Source organism: Antennarius striatus, chromosome 16, assembly GCF_040054535.1.
Source record: "Antennarius striatus isolate MH-2024 chromosome 16, ASM4005453v1, whole genome shotgun sequence".
Classification (NCBI taxonomy): Eukaryota; Metazoa; Chordata; class Actinopteri; order Lophiiformes; family Antennariidae; genus Antennarius; species Antennarius striatus.
Genome location: NC_090791.1, coordinates 1,559,906 through 1,578,484, shown reverse-complemented (window position 1 = coordinate 1,578,484; position 18,579 = coordinate 1,559,906). Strand labels below are relative to the sequence as shown.

Here is an 18,579-nt window from a genome sequence, read left to right as displayed (position 1 = left end):
AATTAATCAAGTTTCTGCCAAAATAAAGTTTGAATCCACCAAAAACAGAACAAAAAAGACGTTGGTGTTAACAGATGTTATTTATTATGTTTTCAATTATTTCACTCATTAGGTTGTCGATAAAATAATCTACTGACATTGTCTCCTGCTGATAAAATAATCTGTTCCTTTTCTTCTGACATTGTCATCGGGACAGAAAGTTCAAAGGTCAGAGGTCAGACAGAAGCTGACAAACTGTTTTAGTTGGACTGCTTTTTGCTGTGAAGGAATCAAATGATTGAAACCAGCGAACGTTAACCCAAGAAACAGGACGAGACGAAACAATGAATCAGGACTAAATAAAAAACAATGAAGACAAAAAGAAGAAAGAACAAAACTGAAGGCAGAGCCGTGACATCATCACTAACGAGCCAATCAGACGGCAGGAGGCAGCGCATGTTCTGAAATGAAATCTGTTACATCATCAGCCTCAAGTCTTATGAACTTGTTACCATGGTTACTACAGAACACGTGACCAATCGGATGCAGCAGTTTATTCCTCGTCTCCGTTCATGTTTCTCTTCATCTGGTTCCTCTTCCTCCTCCATCCTGTGTGTGTGTGTGTGTGGGGGGGTTGTGTTACATCCGGGTCCTTCAACAGCTTCCTGCTGAATATTAATGAGGACAGACTGCTTGCAAGCTGATTGGCAGATTCAGCCTGTCAATCATAGTTTACATAACGGATCCGCCCACGTTGGATGAACAGGAGAGTTAGGATGAAGGAAACGGCTCGAATTTGATGAGAAAATATTTTAAAAAAACACACATAAAATATAAAAGATAAGAAGTAAAACTTGTTAAAATAATGACCTTTTTTAAAAATCAAGACTTTAAAGCAGTGCGCCCTCATTACTCGCGTTTAATGCGTTCCAGGAACCGCACGAATAACAATTCCACGATAGAGCAACAAATTATTGTTTACGGTAATTTAAACCTTTATGAACCCGTCGTTTCTATTCACTTTTTAATAAATACAGATAAACAATCTGCTTTAGTTCAATATTATAAAGAGTGGTGATGTCATCTTTTTTTTTAGAATACAGTAGTTAAAAAAAAAATCTTAAAATTTCTGTTTTTCCTCCTCTTCCATCATGTTGACATGATGCTAATCAGGAAGCTAACAGACGTACACTTCCAGCACAGCTGATGCTGATTGGTTCTTTTGTATTTTATTATTCACCGACTCGTTTCTCATAAGTGATGTTAGCATCGCTACACAGACGTTATCACCAGACTCTCTGCGGTAACATGAGAGTGGAGAAAGAAGAGGCGTGACGTCGTTGGTTTCCTTGCGTTCTTTATTGATGTCTGAGTGGACAACAAACAAACAAACAAACAAACAGTATCTGATCACCTGACCACTGAACCCTCAGCCGTCAGTGAACAGTCGGTCGGGGGAACCGGACTCGTGTTAGTGTTTAATACAGAACACAAGAAAATCTTTAAACTGATATCTGATAATAAACAAGACGAAAAAAGAAATCACTGTTCTGAGCTGGGGGGGGGGTTCTAAGGAGAAACGCAGTCATCCGACACAAATACTGACGTTAGCATCTGATCCAGATTTCCGGTTCTAGAGCAGAATACTGATGGGGAAACGTGAAAAGCGACCGGAACCACAGGCCACGCCCCCTGAACGCTAACCGACGGGTCGAGACCGTCGCTTCAAACTGTTGTGCAAAAGTTCCATCGATTTTATCACAAAATGAAAACTAAGAAGCGGGATTCCACCGTTTTTACTTCGTATCCAAAAACATTTTTCATTCCAGGACAAACGGGAGACGTTTCTTCGTCTGCGGAACCGTTTTTGTTTCTTTAACGGAACCAAACAAACATTTAGCAGCCGTCGCGTCGCTGCTTCTACACATAATTATAATTATAATAATAATTAAAAAAACAAATCATAACATAACGTTTCATACAGGAAACGGATTCAAAGCGCTCCGCCGGCGTCGCCACGGCGACAACATTCAGGTCCCTGCCGATCCATCAGAAGCTCATCGCTCTGTAGTACTAGGATGAGTACTAGTAGTAACAATACTCGTAGTATCAGTACTATAGGTACTTATAGTAGCATCAGTACCAGCAATCTTAGTACTAGTAGTATTAATACTCATAGTAATAGTGCTAACAGTATCGGTACTATTATTGTTAGTACTAGTAGTCTTTATTTTAGTATTAGTACTAGTAGTACTCATATCCATATTAGTAGTCTATCGATATTCGTAGTATTAGTACTAGTAGCATTAATACTAAGCACAGTATTAGTATTATACGTACTCATAGTATCAGCGCTAGTAGCATCAGTACAAGTAGTATTAATACCCATAGTACTAGCTTAGTATTAGTACTAGTAGAATTGTTGCAAGTAGTCCTCGTATCCATACTAGTAGTACCAATACTCCTCGTAATAGTACTCACAGTATTAGTACAAGTAATATTAGTACTATTACTATCAGTACTAATAGTATTTTAGTTTTGGTACTAATATTATCAGTATTAGAAGTATCAGTACTGATAGTATTAGTACTTGTATCATTACTAGTAGTACTAGTACTACTAATCTGATCTATTTATCTTCTATTTACACATCTTGATTTCTATCTACAGCTACGTCTCCGGCAGCTTGAAACCAGTGGACCAATCAGGAACAAGACGCGTTTAAAGGCCACGCCCCTCACTGTCACACACACCTGAGGTTCACGTTTGCTCTGCTGTTGCCATGGGGACAAACATGTGGGAATTGTGACGATCATGTAAACTGTGACGTGATTGGTTCAACCCAACGTGCCATCAGAAAAAGGGGGCGGAGCTGAGGATGAGAGCGATTTTTTCAATTCGCTAAAAAAACTTTTTCACTGAAAATCTTTGTATTCCAGATGAAACGATTCACCAGCTCTCTGGCTCCGGGACGAGCAACAGGAAGTAGTTAACGTAACCATGGAGACGCTAAAGGAGCACACAGAGCCGAGGACTTCCGCCGGCCGGAGGGTTCAGGAAGCACCGGGTCGGCCACGAACGCGGCGCCGCATTTAAACCACCATGGATTTTCACAAACATCCTTAAACGCCACATAAACTATGAGTTAGCTACAGTTAGCTTTATCTTGTTAGCAGAGATGACGACGAGGCAGGAAGTGACACGTCCGCCTGCTTCCTGTGTGAACCAAAGAACAGAAATAATCCGAGCGCTCGTTTCTCCCGTTGACCAGTGAAAGCACCTCAAACGGGCGCGTCGGTCCAGAGTCGCTGCTCAGGGACACGACGGCGGGATCGAACCCGCGGCGGCCCGACCGACCCGCCGCCCGCTACCGAAGGAAAGGAAGAAAGAAGAGGAGTTCACGTCCCACCGCTGGGGGGGGGGGGGTCACCATTAGATCCGTCACCGCCTCCGTCCACCCGTCTCCACCGGGACGAGATCCTGACCCGTCAGCTGCTCCTGCAACGTTAGTGTTAGCAACATTAGCTTAGAGTAGGAACATGGTGATAGCTAATGCTAACCCAGAGAGTCTAAACATGCTAATAGCTGACAGCTAACATACCTAAGAGCATCTGAAAATGTTGATAGCTGGCATTAGGTAACGCTAACCCTAAAAACATGTTAATAGCTAACACCATCTAACAGTGTTGATAGCTAACGCTAGCTAATGCTAACCCAGAGAGTCTCAACATGCTAATAACTAACAGCTAACACTATCTAACAGAGCAACTGAACGCGACTGCTGGTGTGAGCTAATGCTAACCCGGAGTCCAAACCTCCAGCTAATAGCTAACACCATCCAACAGAGCATGTAAACACGTTGCTAGTTAGCGTCAGCTAGCGTCAGCTGGGTGCTGCCCACCTGCGCTGTGTGGGTCAGATGGGGGCTGAGACCGGGTGGCGGCGTGGGGCGAGGGACGGGGTCACTCGGAGGCGAAGTGCACCTCTGGGGGGGGCTTGACGGTAACGGGCTGGGACGTCCGGCGGGGGGGCGACGGCTTGGGCTGCGCCTGCTGCTGCATGGTGTCGTAGTAGGTCACGCCCCCGTAGGTCACCTGGGACTGACCCTGATGGGGGGCAAACAGAACCGTTATGATGGGATGCTGACTCCCCCCCCCCCCCCTCTTCCATTGTGTGGTTGCCGTGCCTACCTGAGGACTCGGGTACATGGTGGGGTAGGGGAAGGTCATGACCCCGGGCGGCGGGTAGAACGGTGGCGGCAGCAGCTGCTGCGGTTGCCCTGGCGACAGAGAAACGGGCGGGCCTCCGTAGAGGGCGGGGTTAGCGATGGGGGCGCCTGATTGGTGGGGGTGGAGACCTGAGGAGGAAAAGGCATGTCAGCTCAGACATCAAACCCAGAGACTGAGAGGGGGGGGGGGTCCACTCACCCGGGTGGGGGATGTGCATCTCCGGCTGGACCAGCATGCCCTGGGGCGGGATGGGGGCGGCGCCCTCACTGTGGGTGTAGATTGGTCCCTGATATGACACTGAAAAAAATGGGAGGGGGGGTTACCGTCTCCATAGTCGTCAGGTCGTCACAAACAACAAGTAAACAGATACCCCCCAGCCCCCCCTTACTGGGGTCGTAGTAATGCCCCTCCATCACCCCCAGGTGCATCGGCGGCGCCGGTTCAGGGACGGCCCTCTGCCTCTGGGACGAGTAGCGTTTGGCGCGGCTGGAGCCGACGCCCATATCCTCCATGTTGGAGAAGGGGGGTGGGGCCCCGGGAGGGGGCATGTGCATGGTGCTGTGGAGGCCTGGGGGGGGGGACAAACCGGTTAAGTCTGTTTAACCACACAAACAAACGACAACAGGAGGGGGCGTGGCCACTCACCCCTCATCTCAGACCTCATGTAGGAGGCGGGGCTCTGGCTCCAGCTCTGCCCCCCCCCCAGACTGAGGCGGGCCACGTCCTGGTCCAGCTCGGGCAGCGCTCCCCCACCCCCTGCGGCGGCCGCCGGGCCGGACCCTTCGCCGGGCGCCGTCCAATTCTTCCCCCCTCCCCCCGCGGGGGCGGCGCTGGGGGAGGGGGCGGAGCCTCCGGCGGCCGACTCCTCCACTGACGGCTGCTTGCTGCCGAGGTCGGCGGGGCGGGACCGCGTGCGGCGGGCGAGCGCGTACGACTTCCTCTCCACCGGCCGCTCGGTGGGCGGAGACGCCTCGCGATTGGCTGACGCCGGCTGGGAGGGGTTGGAGGCCGAGGGGGGAGGGGCCGCTCCGGAGGCGGAACTGTCGGCTCGCGGCTCCTGCCGTTGCCTCGGTGACGAGGCCTTGTAACCGCCCGGCTGCGACGCCCTCGCGTCGCTCACGTCCGGCTCGGCGACGCCCACCTGCCTCGACGGGCCGTCCTCCAGGACGGAGGGAACGCCCCTTCCGCCGCTGCCCCGCCCCATCCTGGAGGCCACACCTCTGTCTCGCTCTGATAGGTCGGCTTTGTGGCCCTGCCGCTCACGGGGGTGTGTCTGCGGCGACTCGTTCTTGTGCTGCGGAGGGAAGTTCGTGTGGGGGGCGGGGCGACCGCGGGAAGGCGGCGGCCTGGAGAGGTGGGCGCTCCGATGGGAGGGGAGGGGCAGGGAGGAGGGGGGTGTCGGCGAGGAATGTATGTAGGACGACAGAGGAGCTCCGCCTCTGTTGACTCCGCCCCCCTGCCAGGAGCGGGCGGGGCGTTCTCCGCCGTCACGCCACCGCTTGTCTCTGCCGGGCGACGAACTCGTCCTGCGGGGAGACGAACGCCGTGAATTCCACGCCGTCGCTGAACACTTCATCGGACGACAACGACATGTCGTCACCTCACCTGACGCGCCGCTGGCGGTACGCCCGCTCCCCCGCGCCGCCGTTGCGGATGTCGTAGCCGTACACGGCGATCAGCTCCTCGCGGCTCTTCGGCGCCTGCTCCTCCTCCCGGAAGCGGTCGTGCTCCCAGCGGCCCTCGTCTTTCCACAACTTCCTGTTTCGGCCTTTGGGTCTGGGGAGGGAGACAGGAAGTAACAGGAAGTTCCCTCCTGGCGCCGAACACCTCTCGTCCAATAGGAACACGCACCTCTCCTCCTCCTGGGCGTGGCCTCGGACGTCGTGCTCGAAGAACAGCCCCTTCCTGGGGATGTAGGCGGGGTTCTTCCGGTCCTCGTCGTCGTCCAGCTTCTGGCCGGGTTTCCCCCCTCCCTTTGTCTCGGGGTCGTCGGTCGACTCCTGGGGGTCAGACGACGGTTATCGATCAGAACCGATCGACAGTCGTTATCGATGGGGTCAAAGGTCGCCAGCCTCACCTGCCCGTCGCCGCTCTGCCTCTCTCCAGCGAGGTCTCCCTTCTCCTCCGCCTTGCTCTCCTCCAGGCTCCGCCCTCCCTCATCCTCCTCCTCCGCCGCCTCCTCCTCCTCTTCCTCCTTCGTGCCGCCGGCTACAGACGCTTTGGGTTCGCCAGCGGCAGCCGGAGCGTCTTCGTCGCTGTAGCGCTCTGCCTCGTCCTCCTCCTCGCCCCCCTGGAGAAACGCCACAAACAGAATGAGTTCCGGGTTCGTCCTCCGTCAGCGATTGGTCCCGCCGCCGCCTCTCACCTCCGAACGGGAGCCGTTCTCGTCCGGATCGGCGCTGTCGTAGTCGGACAGGACCGCTGCACAGAACCAGAAGTGATTAGTGATGTCATCGGCCCCGAGCTCAGGGCGTTACATCAGATCACAGGAAGACAGAGATGACACGTCCTCAACAAGTCCTCAACATACGAACACAACTGGTTTGTATTAAGGTTCAATCTCCAATCTCCATTTAAGGTCATTTAAATCTCATTACAATAAATACTAAAAACCACACATAATAAAATCTTGTACTGTCATGTATCTTTAACATCTCTACCTCTGCTGAAAGAATGTTCTCCTGGGGGGTGAAAATGATGCGCTGATGTCACTTCCTGTTCATCAAAAGTCAGACACGCCCTTTTATGTTTGATTTCGTTAAGTTTCTCAGTTAATCCACCAAAAGTTAACATCAACTAGCAAAACATTCAGAGTTCAGCGTTAGCGTCAGTTAATGCTTCCAGGCAGAAACCTGACCCACCAACATTGGTTCCTACATCATTCAGTTCCTACAGGACGACCCGTCAATGATGAATAAATGTGAACTACCAGCAGGTGGTGACAGTTTCCTGACAGCTAGTGCATAATCTAATATTACTGCTGTCACTTGAACCTGACTGAATTGTCTTCAGTCTTCATGAACAGAAATGCATTGTGGGTCCGTTTCTCGCTCAGAAGTTCAGAGACGTGGAGAGAATGAGATGACGCCAACAGGAAAGACCAAAGGACCACAGGAAGTGACATCAGAGCACACTTTTCACTCAGTCTGATATCTGCTGAGTCATGTTTGCATGACACGTGAAATCTGAGTCTATGGGGTGTTAATATTACACTGCTAGACATGGCGACGAGTGATTGTTCACAAGTCAGGTGTTCGTATCTTGAGGACGACCTCATTTCCTGATCACATGACTAAACGGGACTTTACTGCTGCTGTTAATCGTCTTACCTTCTCCGACTCCATCTTCACTCTCCTGCAAGTCAGAAGACAACAAATAAAGTCAGGAAGGAAGCAGCGGCGTGAAAAACAACAACCCAACAAACGACTGAAAGAAACATCCAACGACGCTCCATCAATCCTCCACCGCCTGTCAGACTCAGGACAGGGAGCAGCTGACCCACATGGAGCAGGAAGATGGAAGAGACGCCAGGCTGACGTCACCAATACCCCTCCCCCCCAACAGGTAAACAGGAAACGCAGCTCTGGATGCAGGTGTGCTGCATCTAGAGCTGCGTCATCGACCCGCTTCTTTTCTCTTTCCGGTGCAGCTAACGTCTAAAGCAGCATTAGCGTTAGCCTAGCTGGATGCTAAAGACTAATTAGCATCCAGCAGAGCCCCCCCCCCCCGTGCAGCTGCTCCAGCAGCCGCGGGATTCGAACCCTTAACGGGCTCCAGCCGCGGGTTTTGGCTCCGGTTCACCGGTGATCGTTTTAACTAATTTAACGAACTAGAAGTAAGCTAACGCATTTACACAAAGTCATTAAATACAAAAAACGTATTAGCAGGAAGACATTAAAGTTTCTGGGTCAAACAGACACAGAAGGAAAACTGATGCTAATTGGCTAAACAGCTAACTTTCCTTCAAGCTAACGCCACGGGCTCCTGAAAACTCGATGTCTTCAGACCAAAAGTCACAATTTAAAATATTTAACGTTTGTAAATCGTTCTTAAATTTTAAAAACAGGACAAACGAGGGTTATACACCCGGGAAAAGTTGCCACAAGCCCCCGGCCCGGAGTCGTAGCCGTCCGCTCGGCGAGCTAGCCACCGGTTAGCTACTCACACACTCGGACTCCACGTCGCTCTTCGCCTCGACCCGCACCGCTGTCGGCTCCGGCGGGTCGGGATCCCTTCCCCGGCTCTTCTGGCTCGGAGAACCCGACCTCCCGCTGTCGGAGCCCGAACCGGACTCGTCGTCGTCCTCGCTGTCCTGGGACGCGCGTCTCCTCCTTCGCCGCCGGTCCGCCATCTTAGGGTAGAATAGTTGGAACCGGAAAAGCGCGAAGGATTGTGGGTAGATGTTTCTTCTTCGTCTGTTGCTGTGTGTATAAAGCAGCTTGGAGTTGGATTAGCGCCACCGCCTGGATTTAAAAAAAGCCTCGAAGCGGGCCTGAAGTAGTCTGAGAGGTCAAAGCTGTTTAAATTAAGCCGCTGGACTTCTAGAAAGGTTCTTTAAAGATTTTCTCCTCTCATCCAGGAGTCTTCTTCACTCTGGGGGTTGTTGTTCTCGTCTCAGCTTATAAACCCTGTAGGGTGTGGTCAGGGCTATTCACATGCCAACGACTGTCGTCCAGACCCGTCTGGCTCCTATTGATGGTCTTTGAAATGTGAGTTTAACCGACCCTTTGTCTCCCCCATCCCTGGTTCTCTGATGCTACCAACACCAAACCCCTGTGCTTGTTAAGATGAGTAATTCCTCAGGCAAAGACTGGTCCATCCAAAAGACCCCACACCATCAGAGGAGCAACCTGGTGACACGAGTTAAAAATAGGGAGGAAGTCTCAGATTTCTACATGGGTGAAATCCATAATTTCCCTATGAGGATAAATAAAGTATATTTCTTCTTCTTACAAGAACATCTCAGCAGATTGACTCAGGTATGCTAATGGTGCCCATTAGCTCATACTCTTATTAGCTCATTAACTCATGTTAATGGCCACCATTAGCATGTGAGGACTCGCTGAAACTGTCAATCCAACAACCACCATCGAGGAACCAGATGGGTCTTGGCAACAGTTCTTGGACTATGAATATTACTGGCCACCAGAACAAGCAGAAGCCTCTTGGGTGAGAAGTTGAACATCTTTAAGAAACTTTGTAAAAGTCCAGCGGATTGATTATAACAACTGTTGACCTGATGAAGGAGAAACTACACAGACACGAGATTAACGCGTTAATTTTCCTCAATGTTTAGACGTTAAGTTTTGGTAGGTCAAGAGAAAACTAGAGAAGTCTCCTTCTGTGAATCTGAACTGGATCTGAGAGTAAGAGGCTCAACAGCAGGGAATGACAAAAACACCTCCAACAATTTTAACGAGTGAATTTATAAAACTGCTGAGTAAGGAAACAGAACACAACTTATTGTTCTAAAAGCTGATTCCCAATGAATGAGCGTCATGTGGAAACACCTGAAAACAGACCGGTTCTGTCCCAACACCGGACCGCATTGTCCCGCCAGTCGACCAATCAGAACCTGGTGTCAGGAGGAACTTATTATCCCTGGCACGAGGACGGAGAGCGTTTTTGCTGCTGGGTTTGCTTCTCTGAACAGAAAGGAAGAAGTTCTGAAATTATTTTTCAATAAATTGAGAAAAGCTGACTTTGACATTAAACTTTTCATTCATAATTTCCAAAAACATCAAAAGGTACCTATCCAACATATAAAACATATCTGTAAAGGTGCTCAATGGTTAGAATGACGTGTAACCGTGGAAACATAAAAATAATACCAATCAAACGACTTCATGACTCAAGCTGGTCGTCACCCGTTAACACGGCGACCAGCGGTGACGTCCAATCACACGCCAGTGGAACTGACACTGGGAGCAAACTGGGGTCCAGAATCTTGTTCAAAGACACACCCACATGTTGGACAAGCCCCGCCTCCAACAGCAGCCCAGCTTCTCCAGTAAAATCTGCTGGATCATTCAGCTCAACTGCTGCTTCCCTGTGGAACACAGGCCCCGCCCTGATAGAGAGACACCTGATCAATTATCTGACCAATCAGTTACCTGACCAAACAGCTACCTGATCAAAGAATTAAACTCATCAAAGAGTTAACTGGTCAAACACTTACCTGATCAAACATGAACCTGATTGATGAGTTACCTGATCAAGGAATTACCTTCCTATTTGATCGGGTAATTTTTTGATCAGGTTACTCTTTGATTAGGTGATTCTTTGAGCAGGTTAGTGTTCAAACTCATTGATCAGGTTAATGTTTGATCAGGTAACTGATCAGGTAAACTACCTGATCAGGTAACACAGTCACGTGATCAATTTCTCAATCATGCAGTGACCTAATCAAACAGTAACCTGATCAAAGAGTAAGGTTACTCAAATGTTGGACAAGAAGGACAGATGGTTGGAGAGAAGCCATCTCTGAACAGGAGGGGGTGGGGGGTGGTCTGCGACATCGCCTTTCGCCCATTTACAATCATGTCCTTTCAAAACTCCCAAAAAGATTGTCTCAGCAGGTTAACCGAGGTGATGTGTCTCATGCTAATGACCCTCATTAGCATACAAAGGCTCTGTGAAACTCGTATTTCAACGACCTCCATTTAACACCCCCTGACACCCCCATCATCCACTGTTGAGGACCCAGACGGGTCTGGAAGATGGTTGTTTGAATGTGACTGGCACTGACCACACCCCACAGGGTTGATAAACCGGGACCAGACCAGCCACCTTCAGGACTGAAGAAGTCTCTTGGATGAGAGACGAAACGTCTTCAAGACACTTTCTGAGAGTCCAGTGGACTAATGTTAGCATAGCTCACCTTAAGAAACACCTGGTTAAATCCTGTAGCCAATGTCAGCATATTTGGCCTTCTTTCACTGTCACAGCTAGGCTTTGATATGGCTAACGCTAGAAAAAATTAGCTTTCAGAGCTAATATTTTGTAATTTAGTCCATCAGCTCTAGAAACCTGAATCTCAACATGAGGCATCGACGGCCTCGTGACGTCAGCATTAGCTCGTTGGGTAAGTTCTTGGACAAATCTGTGTTTTTTTAACTTTTTTGATGAATCGGCGCCACGCGACACGCACTCACAGACGCCAACGCCATCGTGATTTATGACATGGTTTTTGCATCCAGCAGGATTTCGCTAAAACTTTTGGGCGCGTCCCTTAAAGGGGTGGGGCTAGTACATCAGACTTTCACTGGTGGTTCCCTTGTTTGCTGGTTGCAGCTTCATTCTGACACCTGGGCTCTGATTGGTCGCCTCTCACAGATGTACAGGAGGAGGGAACTTTACACGACTAATATATAAAGATGATACAGGAGGACGTCTCCAGGACACAGATGGACGGGCGGCGTCTTCAGCCTCGTAAGTTCACATCATCTGCTCTCGTTTAACTTGAAAAATAAGTTTAATTCCAGAAATGAATGTTTTTATGCATCATTAGTATTATTGTTAATAAATATATCTAAGAAGGTTGTTACAGTTAACTTCTCTAATTTTTTGTATAACATTGATTGCTTTCACTATTTGCAATAATATATTGTATTATTGTGTGTATGTATATATGTATATTCTGTATATACATATAAAATATATACTGTATATAAAAGATACAACCACATATACAGTTGTATTATTGTATGTATACAGTATGTATCTAGTTATATCAGTGAGTGAATAATGTATAAGTATATATATATATATTAGTATACTGTATATGTGTATACATACACATATACCGTACATATATATGTATATATCTTCATACAGTATATATATATATTTATGTATATATTTATATATATATATATATATATATATATATATATATATATAAAATCTCGCTATATTGTATTTGTACTATTGTATTATTTGTATTGTAATAGAACTATATACAAATTAAATAACACAACTATATATACAGTACGTATGTAGTTATATCAGTGTGTACATATGTACATATGTGTACATATATACATACATATATATATACATATATATGTGTGTGTGCATGTGTGTATTATATATGTGTGTGTGTGTGTGTGTGTGTGTTTATATGTGTACACACATACAGTACACACACACACACTAACATACACACAATAACACACCGGTCCACCTGTGGGACGTCCACACAGGTGTTTCAGTCGTCCATGTCTTTCCTGTCTGTAGTTTTAATCATGTTTGTGTGAATTTGTTGACAGCGTCAGAGAAACCGGAGCTGAGGATCGTCCTCTTGGGAAAGACCGGAGTGGGAAAGAGTGCGTCGGGAAACACCATCATCGGACGTAACGGGTTCACGACCGACCTGTCGTCTGAATCCGTGACTGGAAGGTGTGAGAAGGAAACCAGAGAGTTCGATGGACAAACTCTGGCTGTTATTGATACCCCGGGTCTGTTTCACACCAGGAAGACTCACAAAGACGTGATGAAGGAGGTCCTCGAATGCGTCACATGGCTCCTTCCTGGTCCTCACGTCTTCCTGCTGGTACTGAAACTCGGTGTCTTCTCGAGACAAGATAAAGAAACGTTGGAGGCTTTCCAGAGAGTCTTCAAGGAAGCTCAACGTTACACAATCGTCTTGTTCACACATGGAGGTCAGTATGACGCAGAGACTTTTATCAGGAGCAAAAACGTTCTCAAAAGGTTCATCATGGATTCTTGTGCTGGGTATCATGTCTTTGACAACGAGGTTGAGGATGAGGTCCAGGTCCACAGCCTGTTGCAGAAGATCAAGGATGTGGTCCAGAAAAACGAGCAAGGCTGCTACCGCAATGAAATGTTCACAAACGCCATAATCGCCTTAGAAGAGGTGATGCAATGGCCCGAGGTTAAATCAGCATGCGATCCCAAACAGGAAGCGGTTGTTTGTTTGGAAGACTGGATCGCAAAGGGTCTGGACGCGGTGGTGGACAACGTTCCAGCGCTGAACTACTTCCTCAAGAAACTGGAGGAGGTGGCATTGAAGTGTATGCCCCCAGAAGCATTTCAGTGATCTGGGTTCAATCAACCAGGACTAAAAATGGGGGATAGGATCAACTTTCATAGCTGATGGTCTCATCCTGAGGAGGCGGGGCCAGAAACTGACCTGTTTGTGAACATTTCAGGTGAAGATTAGGTGAAGTCCAGACCTTCTGGTCTTGGTTCACCTCTGGAAGTTCCAGCACTGAGGAGGTCCTCGGTTAAATCAATCGGTCTAAGAACTGGGGTGAGGACAGACTTGTGATGTTGGGATTTTAGCTCATGTAGCTTCCTTGTGGAGGGTGCTAACAATTTCTGATACAATAAAGATCTTAACAAAGGTGAAAACAATGACTTCCCAGACTTTGGTTATGTCAGACCTCATGGTATGCTATGGATCCGAAGAGGACGAGTCAGCACCAAGTCAGACCGACATCCAAAATGTCCCAACAGCGTGGAGTCTGTTAGCACAGTAGAGCTAAATGTGTTTCACAGCATCGCAACTCAACACAAACAAGCATCCTTTGTCAAGACAGGACAACCAGTAGGTGCAGTCCTGCAGCGATCATGACGTCAGCATGTTTCTGCTAAACCGAAGGCTTTTAAGAACCTTGTTCAGGTCATTCTGGAGTAAACTGTCTCCAAGGGGAAGCCAGAACAAAACTGTTAGAACATGAGGGTTGGCCGGGATAGGTGCTAAAAAACTGGAGCTCAAGATAACAATTCCATGTAATCAAGTAAAAGATGAGGCTAAAGTTAACAGGTCCTAGCCCATAATATGATGATAACAGATTTAGACTAAAGCTAACACGCCCCAACTTATGATATTATGCTCATGGACTGAGTCTAAGCTAATGGTTCCAGCTCGTGATCTCAAGGCATCAGACTGAGGCTAAAGCCAATGGGTCCAGCTTATGGCAACAGACTTGGGCCAAACTTGACCAGTACCGGTACTGGTACCGGTACTGGTACCGGTACAGACCTCACCGACTCACATGTCCAACAGTGTCTTCAGGTTCAGGCCCTTTGGATCGTCTGCTATTGGGACTATTACATTTTAATCGTTTTTATGATGAGTGTGAACAATAATCTAAGGGGTTATATTTGTTATTGCTATACAATGTATTTTAAAGTATGTTAAAAAATGTAAGTTAATGGTGTTCTCAGATTTTACCATTACCATTATTTGGGTGTTTTTTATATCAATAAAATTGTCTTGTTATAGACATGTTAGAAGCTTTTTTTTGGTTTGCGTCGATTTCCCATGGCATTGGCGGAGGGACACGCTGATCCGTGATTGGTCCTGAATGGATTAGATGTATTTTAGGGGAGGGAACTAGAAGATGGCTGTAATATATAATGAGATGGAAATTACAATCGCCAGAACATCCAGAGCGACCGAACGTCACAGATCTACAAACATGACGGACGAAGAATCTTCACCGACTCGTAAGTCTGGTTTCTACCTTGGTTTCTATTAAAGTATCTATCTATCTATCTATCTATCTATCTATCTATCTATCTATCTATCTATCTATCTATCTATCTATATCTATCTTACATAGAATAATTTCACAGATTACTTAGAATATTTAAAAATTGTTTAAAATCTTACTAATTTAATACTCTTTTTTTGGATTAATAGAGCATCTAAACATTTAGATGATGAAACAGCTTTGTGAGCATAAATTTGCATTTACGTGCGTCCTTCTCAGATATTAGTTTTTGACTGGACATTTCTGTGTTTTCATGTGATTTATAGTCAAGAACTCTCTCTTTCATACAAAGTGAAAAACTAACACACCCAGTAAAAACCTCGGGTTCAGGTAGAGCAGAGCGTTTTATACTATATTTTTTACAAATTCTCAAAAATCTTTGCAACGGAGAATACGGTAAAATAATCACTTTTTTCTGGTTTGGTCAGTTCTTGAGACAGTGAACGGTATGGAAACCAGTAAAGAGACCAGAGAACTGGTTTTATGTGTCAGTAGATTTCTGAAAGAAAACAGATTAAAATCATCAAATTGAATGGAAAATTAATGGTCTAATAATTTTGTTCCTGAAATGCTGTATTTATAATTAATGTGGTGGAAAAACAAAATGAAATCCAAATTTTTAACCCAGCATTTGGTTTCATAAAATCAAGAAGGTCGCTAAGCCCCCAAAGTAGAACCACAACCAAACAGCCTGGTCCAGAACCTGTTGGTGGTCCTGGTGGTCCAGAACCTGTCGGTGGTGCCCAGTCCAAATCCTGTATGTGGAGCCCAGTCCAGAACCTGTAGGTGGTTCCTGCTCCAGAACCTGTAGGTGGTACTTCTTCTCCCTCACTGAGGTTTCAGTATTTTTTACTCCACAGAACATTCCGAGCTCAGGATTGTGCTTGTCGGGAAAGTAGGAGTTGGGAAGTCATCGGTGATGAAGACCCTCCTGTGGACGTCTGGGGAGAAACCAAATCCTGCACCTGAACGTCCCACCGAGACCGAAACAAGTCAGAGACAAACGGTTGTGATTGGAGGACGAGACGTGGTGGTCGTCGACACTCCAGGTCTGTGCAACGCAGAGAAATCAGACGAGGAGGTGATGGAGGAGATCAAGAAGGGAGTCTCTCTTCTGGTTCCTGGACCTCATGTGTTCCTGTTTGTGCTCTCCTGTTTGGACAGATTTACTAAAGAAGACCAGGACACCGTGGAGACCTTGAAGAAGAGTTTTGGTGAACACCTGACCCGGTACACTACGGTTCTGTTCACCTGTGAAGACCAACTGAAGAAAAGAGGAAAACCCATTGAGGACTTCATGAAAGGGGACCTCCAAAGCTTCGTGGATCAGTGTCAAGGCGGATTCCACCTCATGGACAACCAGGACCCGCAAACGGATCAGGTCCATGAGCTCCTCCGGCGGATCGACGGGATGGTTCAGAAAAATGGAGGGCGGAGCTACGCTGACGACCCAACCCAACCGAGAGAAGGCCGGAGTGCCGCCGTCAGGAGGAGGGTCGCCCTCACCGTCAACGGCTCCGCCCTGGTGGGGGCCGGTCTCGGAGGACTCGTGTCCCACGGCGTCGGGAGCACGGTTGGAATTCCAGCCGGGGTTGCGGTGGGAGCTGCGGTGGGAGGGGTGCTGGGATGTGTGGGCGTGGTCACTGCGGAACGCATCAGGGCGAAGAGGTGCGTGACGCAGTGAGTCTTCATCGCTCAGGATGAAGGTCGATGTTGTTGGTCTTTAGCAGCTGGATTGTGTTTGATTTCCTCTCTGGAATACGAAAACTTGTTCTTGGAATTCTGGGAAATTTAAGGATCTAATTATTTCATCATCAGATCTGTGGATAAAGTTCTTCCTGCTGTCCCGTGTGAAGTCTGTATCCACCACCAGGGGGCAGCAGAACTCTAAGCTCTGCAGAACCAGTGAGAACACAAAGTCAAGCAGAGCTGGTCAATACCTAATGTGGATATAGAGAGTTTGACATGCTACCATGGTAGCATTATGTGTTTTCAACTGGCTAACATGTTAGCATTACTGATTCAACAAGTTAGCAAGTGAAGCTTATGTTTTTCCAGTATGCTGCCATTTGAACACACGTGTTTTCAACAGTCTAGCATGTTTGTGTCAGGTTAGCATGCTAGCATTACAGCTAAACCTCGGCTTATGTCGTGAATAACTTTAAAATTTTATTTTTTCAAATATAGTACAGAAAAAAACATCCCTGTCTCGTCTTCAGCTGCTTCTTCCTCATTGTGGATCACGGGGGTTTGCTACATGCTAATAATGACATTATATGTTTTATTCCGATTTATTGTACAGTAACATGATATTATGTGTTTGTAACTGTTTAATAGGGATTTTATGATTCCGATATTTGTGGGGTAAAATGACGTAAACTCGATTTTTATTTTTTCGTGTATTTTTTTGGAAAACTGACGTATAATCGAGAACGACGCGACTCCAAATGACGTAATTTGTAGCTGTTTTCAGCAGGTTAGCATGCTAGCATTAGATTGAAAGCAGTGATTATTTTAATCTCCAGCTCCTTCAGAGTCTGAGCATCATCTGGAGCCTCCTGGTCGCCCTTGACGACCGTCCAGCAGGACGCAGACGGGTCCCGCTGGTCCCCGGCCCGGTTCTGTCCTCTGGGCGTAGAAACCGGTTTATTTGTGGTGGATTTGGATTCGTCCTCCGCTTCCGAACGTCATTCACACGAGCTCAGGTCTCTGGACGCTCGGTAACGTTAGAGGCTCACAGCTGTGTTCCAGGACGGCTTCAGACGTGCGGCGTGAGGAGGAGGCGTGTTTTAATTTCAGCTGAGACGTTCCTTCCGTCCCCCCAGGGGACTCCAGAGCGGAGCGGCGTCCCTCCGAGACGACGCATTTCCATCCCTGATTAGGAAGAGGTTTATATTTAGGTGAAGGCCGGAGCTTCAGATTAAACACGGAGGAGAGTCTGCAGAAGAGTTTCAGTCTAAATAATCACATGACAGGTGCAGCAGGCCACGCCCCCACGCCGCCAACCAACACGTGAGGTCACGTGATCGTAATTTAGGACATCTGAACAGGTTCTGATGAAATGTTCTGGAGAGGTTCTTCACCGTTTCAGTCCGGGGTCAAAAGGTCACGTAGACTCCCAAAACGCGGCAAAGTGACGCAGGATCCGACCGGATCGGATGACATCAGGTGCGAAGGTTCTGCGGCGCAAACGAAGAAGAAAAAACGTCTTCAGGGCTTTCTCCTCTGCAGAATGTCTCTAAAAACTTTCTGCTGATGCTTTAGCATCTGTGCTAACGTGCTTTGCTACATCTCTGCTCTGATTGGCTGGAAACTAATGGGCGTGTCCGTCTTCATCTGGAGTATCGGATCATAACCGGAGGTGAAAGAGTTCAAACACGGCTGATCTTAACATGCTGAGTTCCACATGTAATCAGAGACATTCATTTGACTGCGCGTGTGTGTGTGTGTGTGTGTCTGTGTGTGTGTGTGTGTGTGTGTGCGTGTGAACTGCTTCACCCGCCACTTCGCTCACATCTCACATTTTCAGTTTTAATTGCTGATTTCAGACGTTCATCTATTTTATCTGAACCAATCAGGTTTCAGTTCCACCTGTTGCTCTGTTGTTCTCAGTATCTGTTCTGATTGGATGCTGAGGATCATGGGTAATGTAGTATTTAGAGACAAGACGGTACAATCAGAAGCCTGGTTTGTAGCTCGACTGAACTGAGTGAATTATGAATAAAATGTGATGATTATTAACAACTGTCCACAAATAAAATCTATTATTAAAATCTAAATATTTTTCAAAATAAAAGACCCTTGATGGAATTTATTTACCTTCTTACACTTTTAGGAAATGAGTAGAA

General features: G+C 47.3%; 3 protein-coding genes across 5 annotated transcripts; 2 read left to right on the top strand and 1 right to left on the bottom strand.

Moving 5' to 3' along the window:
• Positions 1–1,344: 1,344 nt before the first annotated feature.
• Positions 1,345–8,633, bottom strand: casc3 (casc3 exon junction complex subunit). The gene is made up of 12 exons (XM_068337404.1): positions 8,374–8,633; positions 7,538–7,562; positions 6,574–6,629; positions 6,286–6,498; positions 6,060–6,208; positions 5,814–5,984; positions 4,854–5,734; positions 4,597–4,776; positions 4,407–4,505; positions 4,170–4,336; positions 3,881–4,085; positions 1,345–3,477 (listed from the first exon to the last, which is right to left on the bottom strand). Exons 1-11 carry the CDS (start codon positions 8,557–8,559, stop codon positions 3,942–3,944), a joined length of 2,271 nt encoding a protein of 756 aa, XP_068193505.1. The 5' UTR covers positions 8,560–8,633; the 3' UTR covers positions 1,345–3,477; positions 3,881–3,941.
• A 2,887-nt stretch (positions 8,634–11,520) lies between these two features.
• Positions 11,521–14,461, top strand: LOC137609841 (GTPase IMAP family member 7-like). Of its 2 annotated transcripts, XM_068337175.1 has the most exons (3): positions 11,521–11,639; positions 12,479–12,608; positions 12,684–14,461. In XM_068337175.1, the coding sequence occupies exons 1-3, from the start codon at positions 11,585–11,587 to the stop codon at positions 13,267–13,269; spliced, it is 771 nt and encodes a 256-aa protein (XP_068193276.1). In that variant the 5' UTR covers positions 11,521–11,584; the 3' UTR covers positions 13,270–14,461. The 2 variants fall into 2 exon arrangements, with proteins under 2 accessions (XP_068193276.1, XP_068193274.1); XM_068337173.1 differs by having other exon boundaries at positions 12,479–14,461.
• Positions 14,462–14,546: 85 nt separating this feature from the next.
• Positions 14,547–18,497, top strand: LOC137609840 (GTPase IMAP family member 9-like). 2 transcript variants are annotated; one of them, XM_068337171.1, is made up of 2 exons: positions 14,547–14,684; positions 15,592–18,497. In XM_068337171.1, the coding sequence occupies exons 1-2, from the start codon at positions 14,579–14,581 to the stop codon at positions 16,413–16,415; spliced, it is 930 nt and encodes a 309-aa protein (XP_068193272.1). In that variant the 5' UTR covers positions 14,547–14,578; the 3' UTR covers positions 16,416–18,497. The 2 variants fall into 2 exon arrangements, with proteins under 2 accessions (XP_068193272.1, XP_068193273.1); XM_068337172.1 differs by lacking the exon at positions 14,547–14,684 and adding an exon at positions 15,302–15,513.
• The last annotated feature ends 82 nt before the right edge of the window (positions 18,498–18,579 follow it).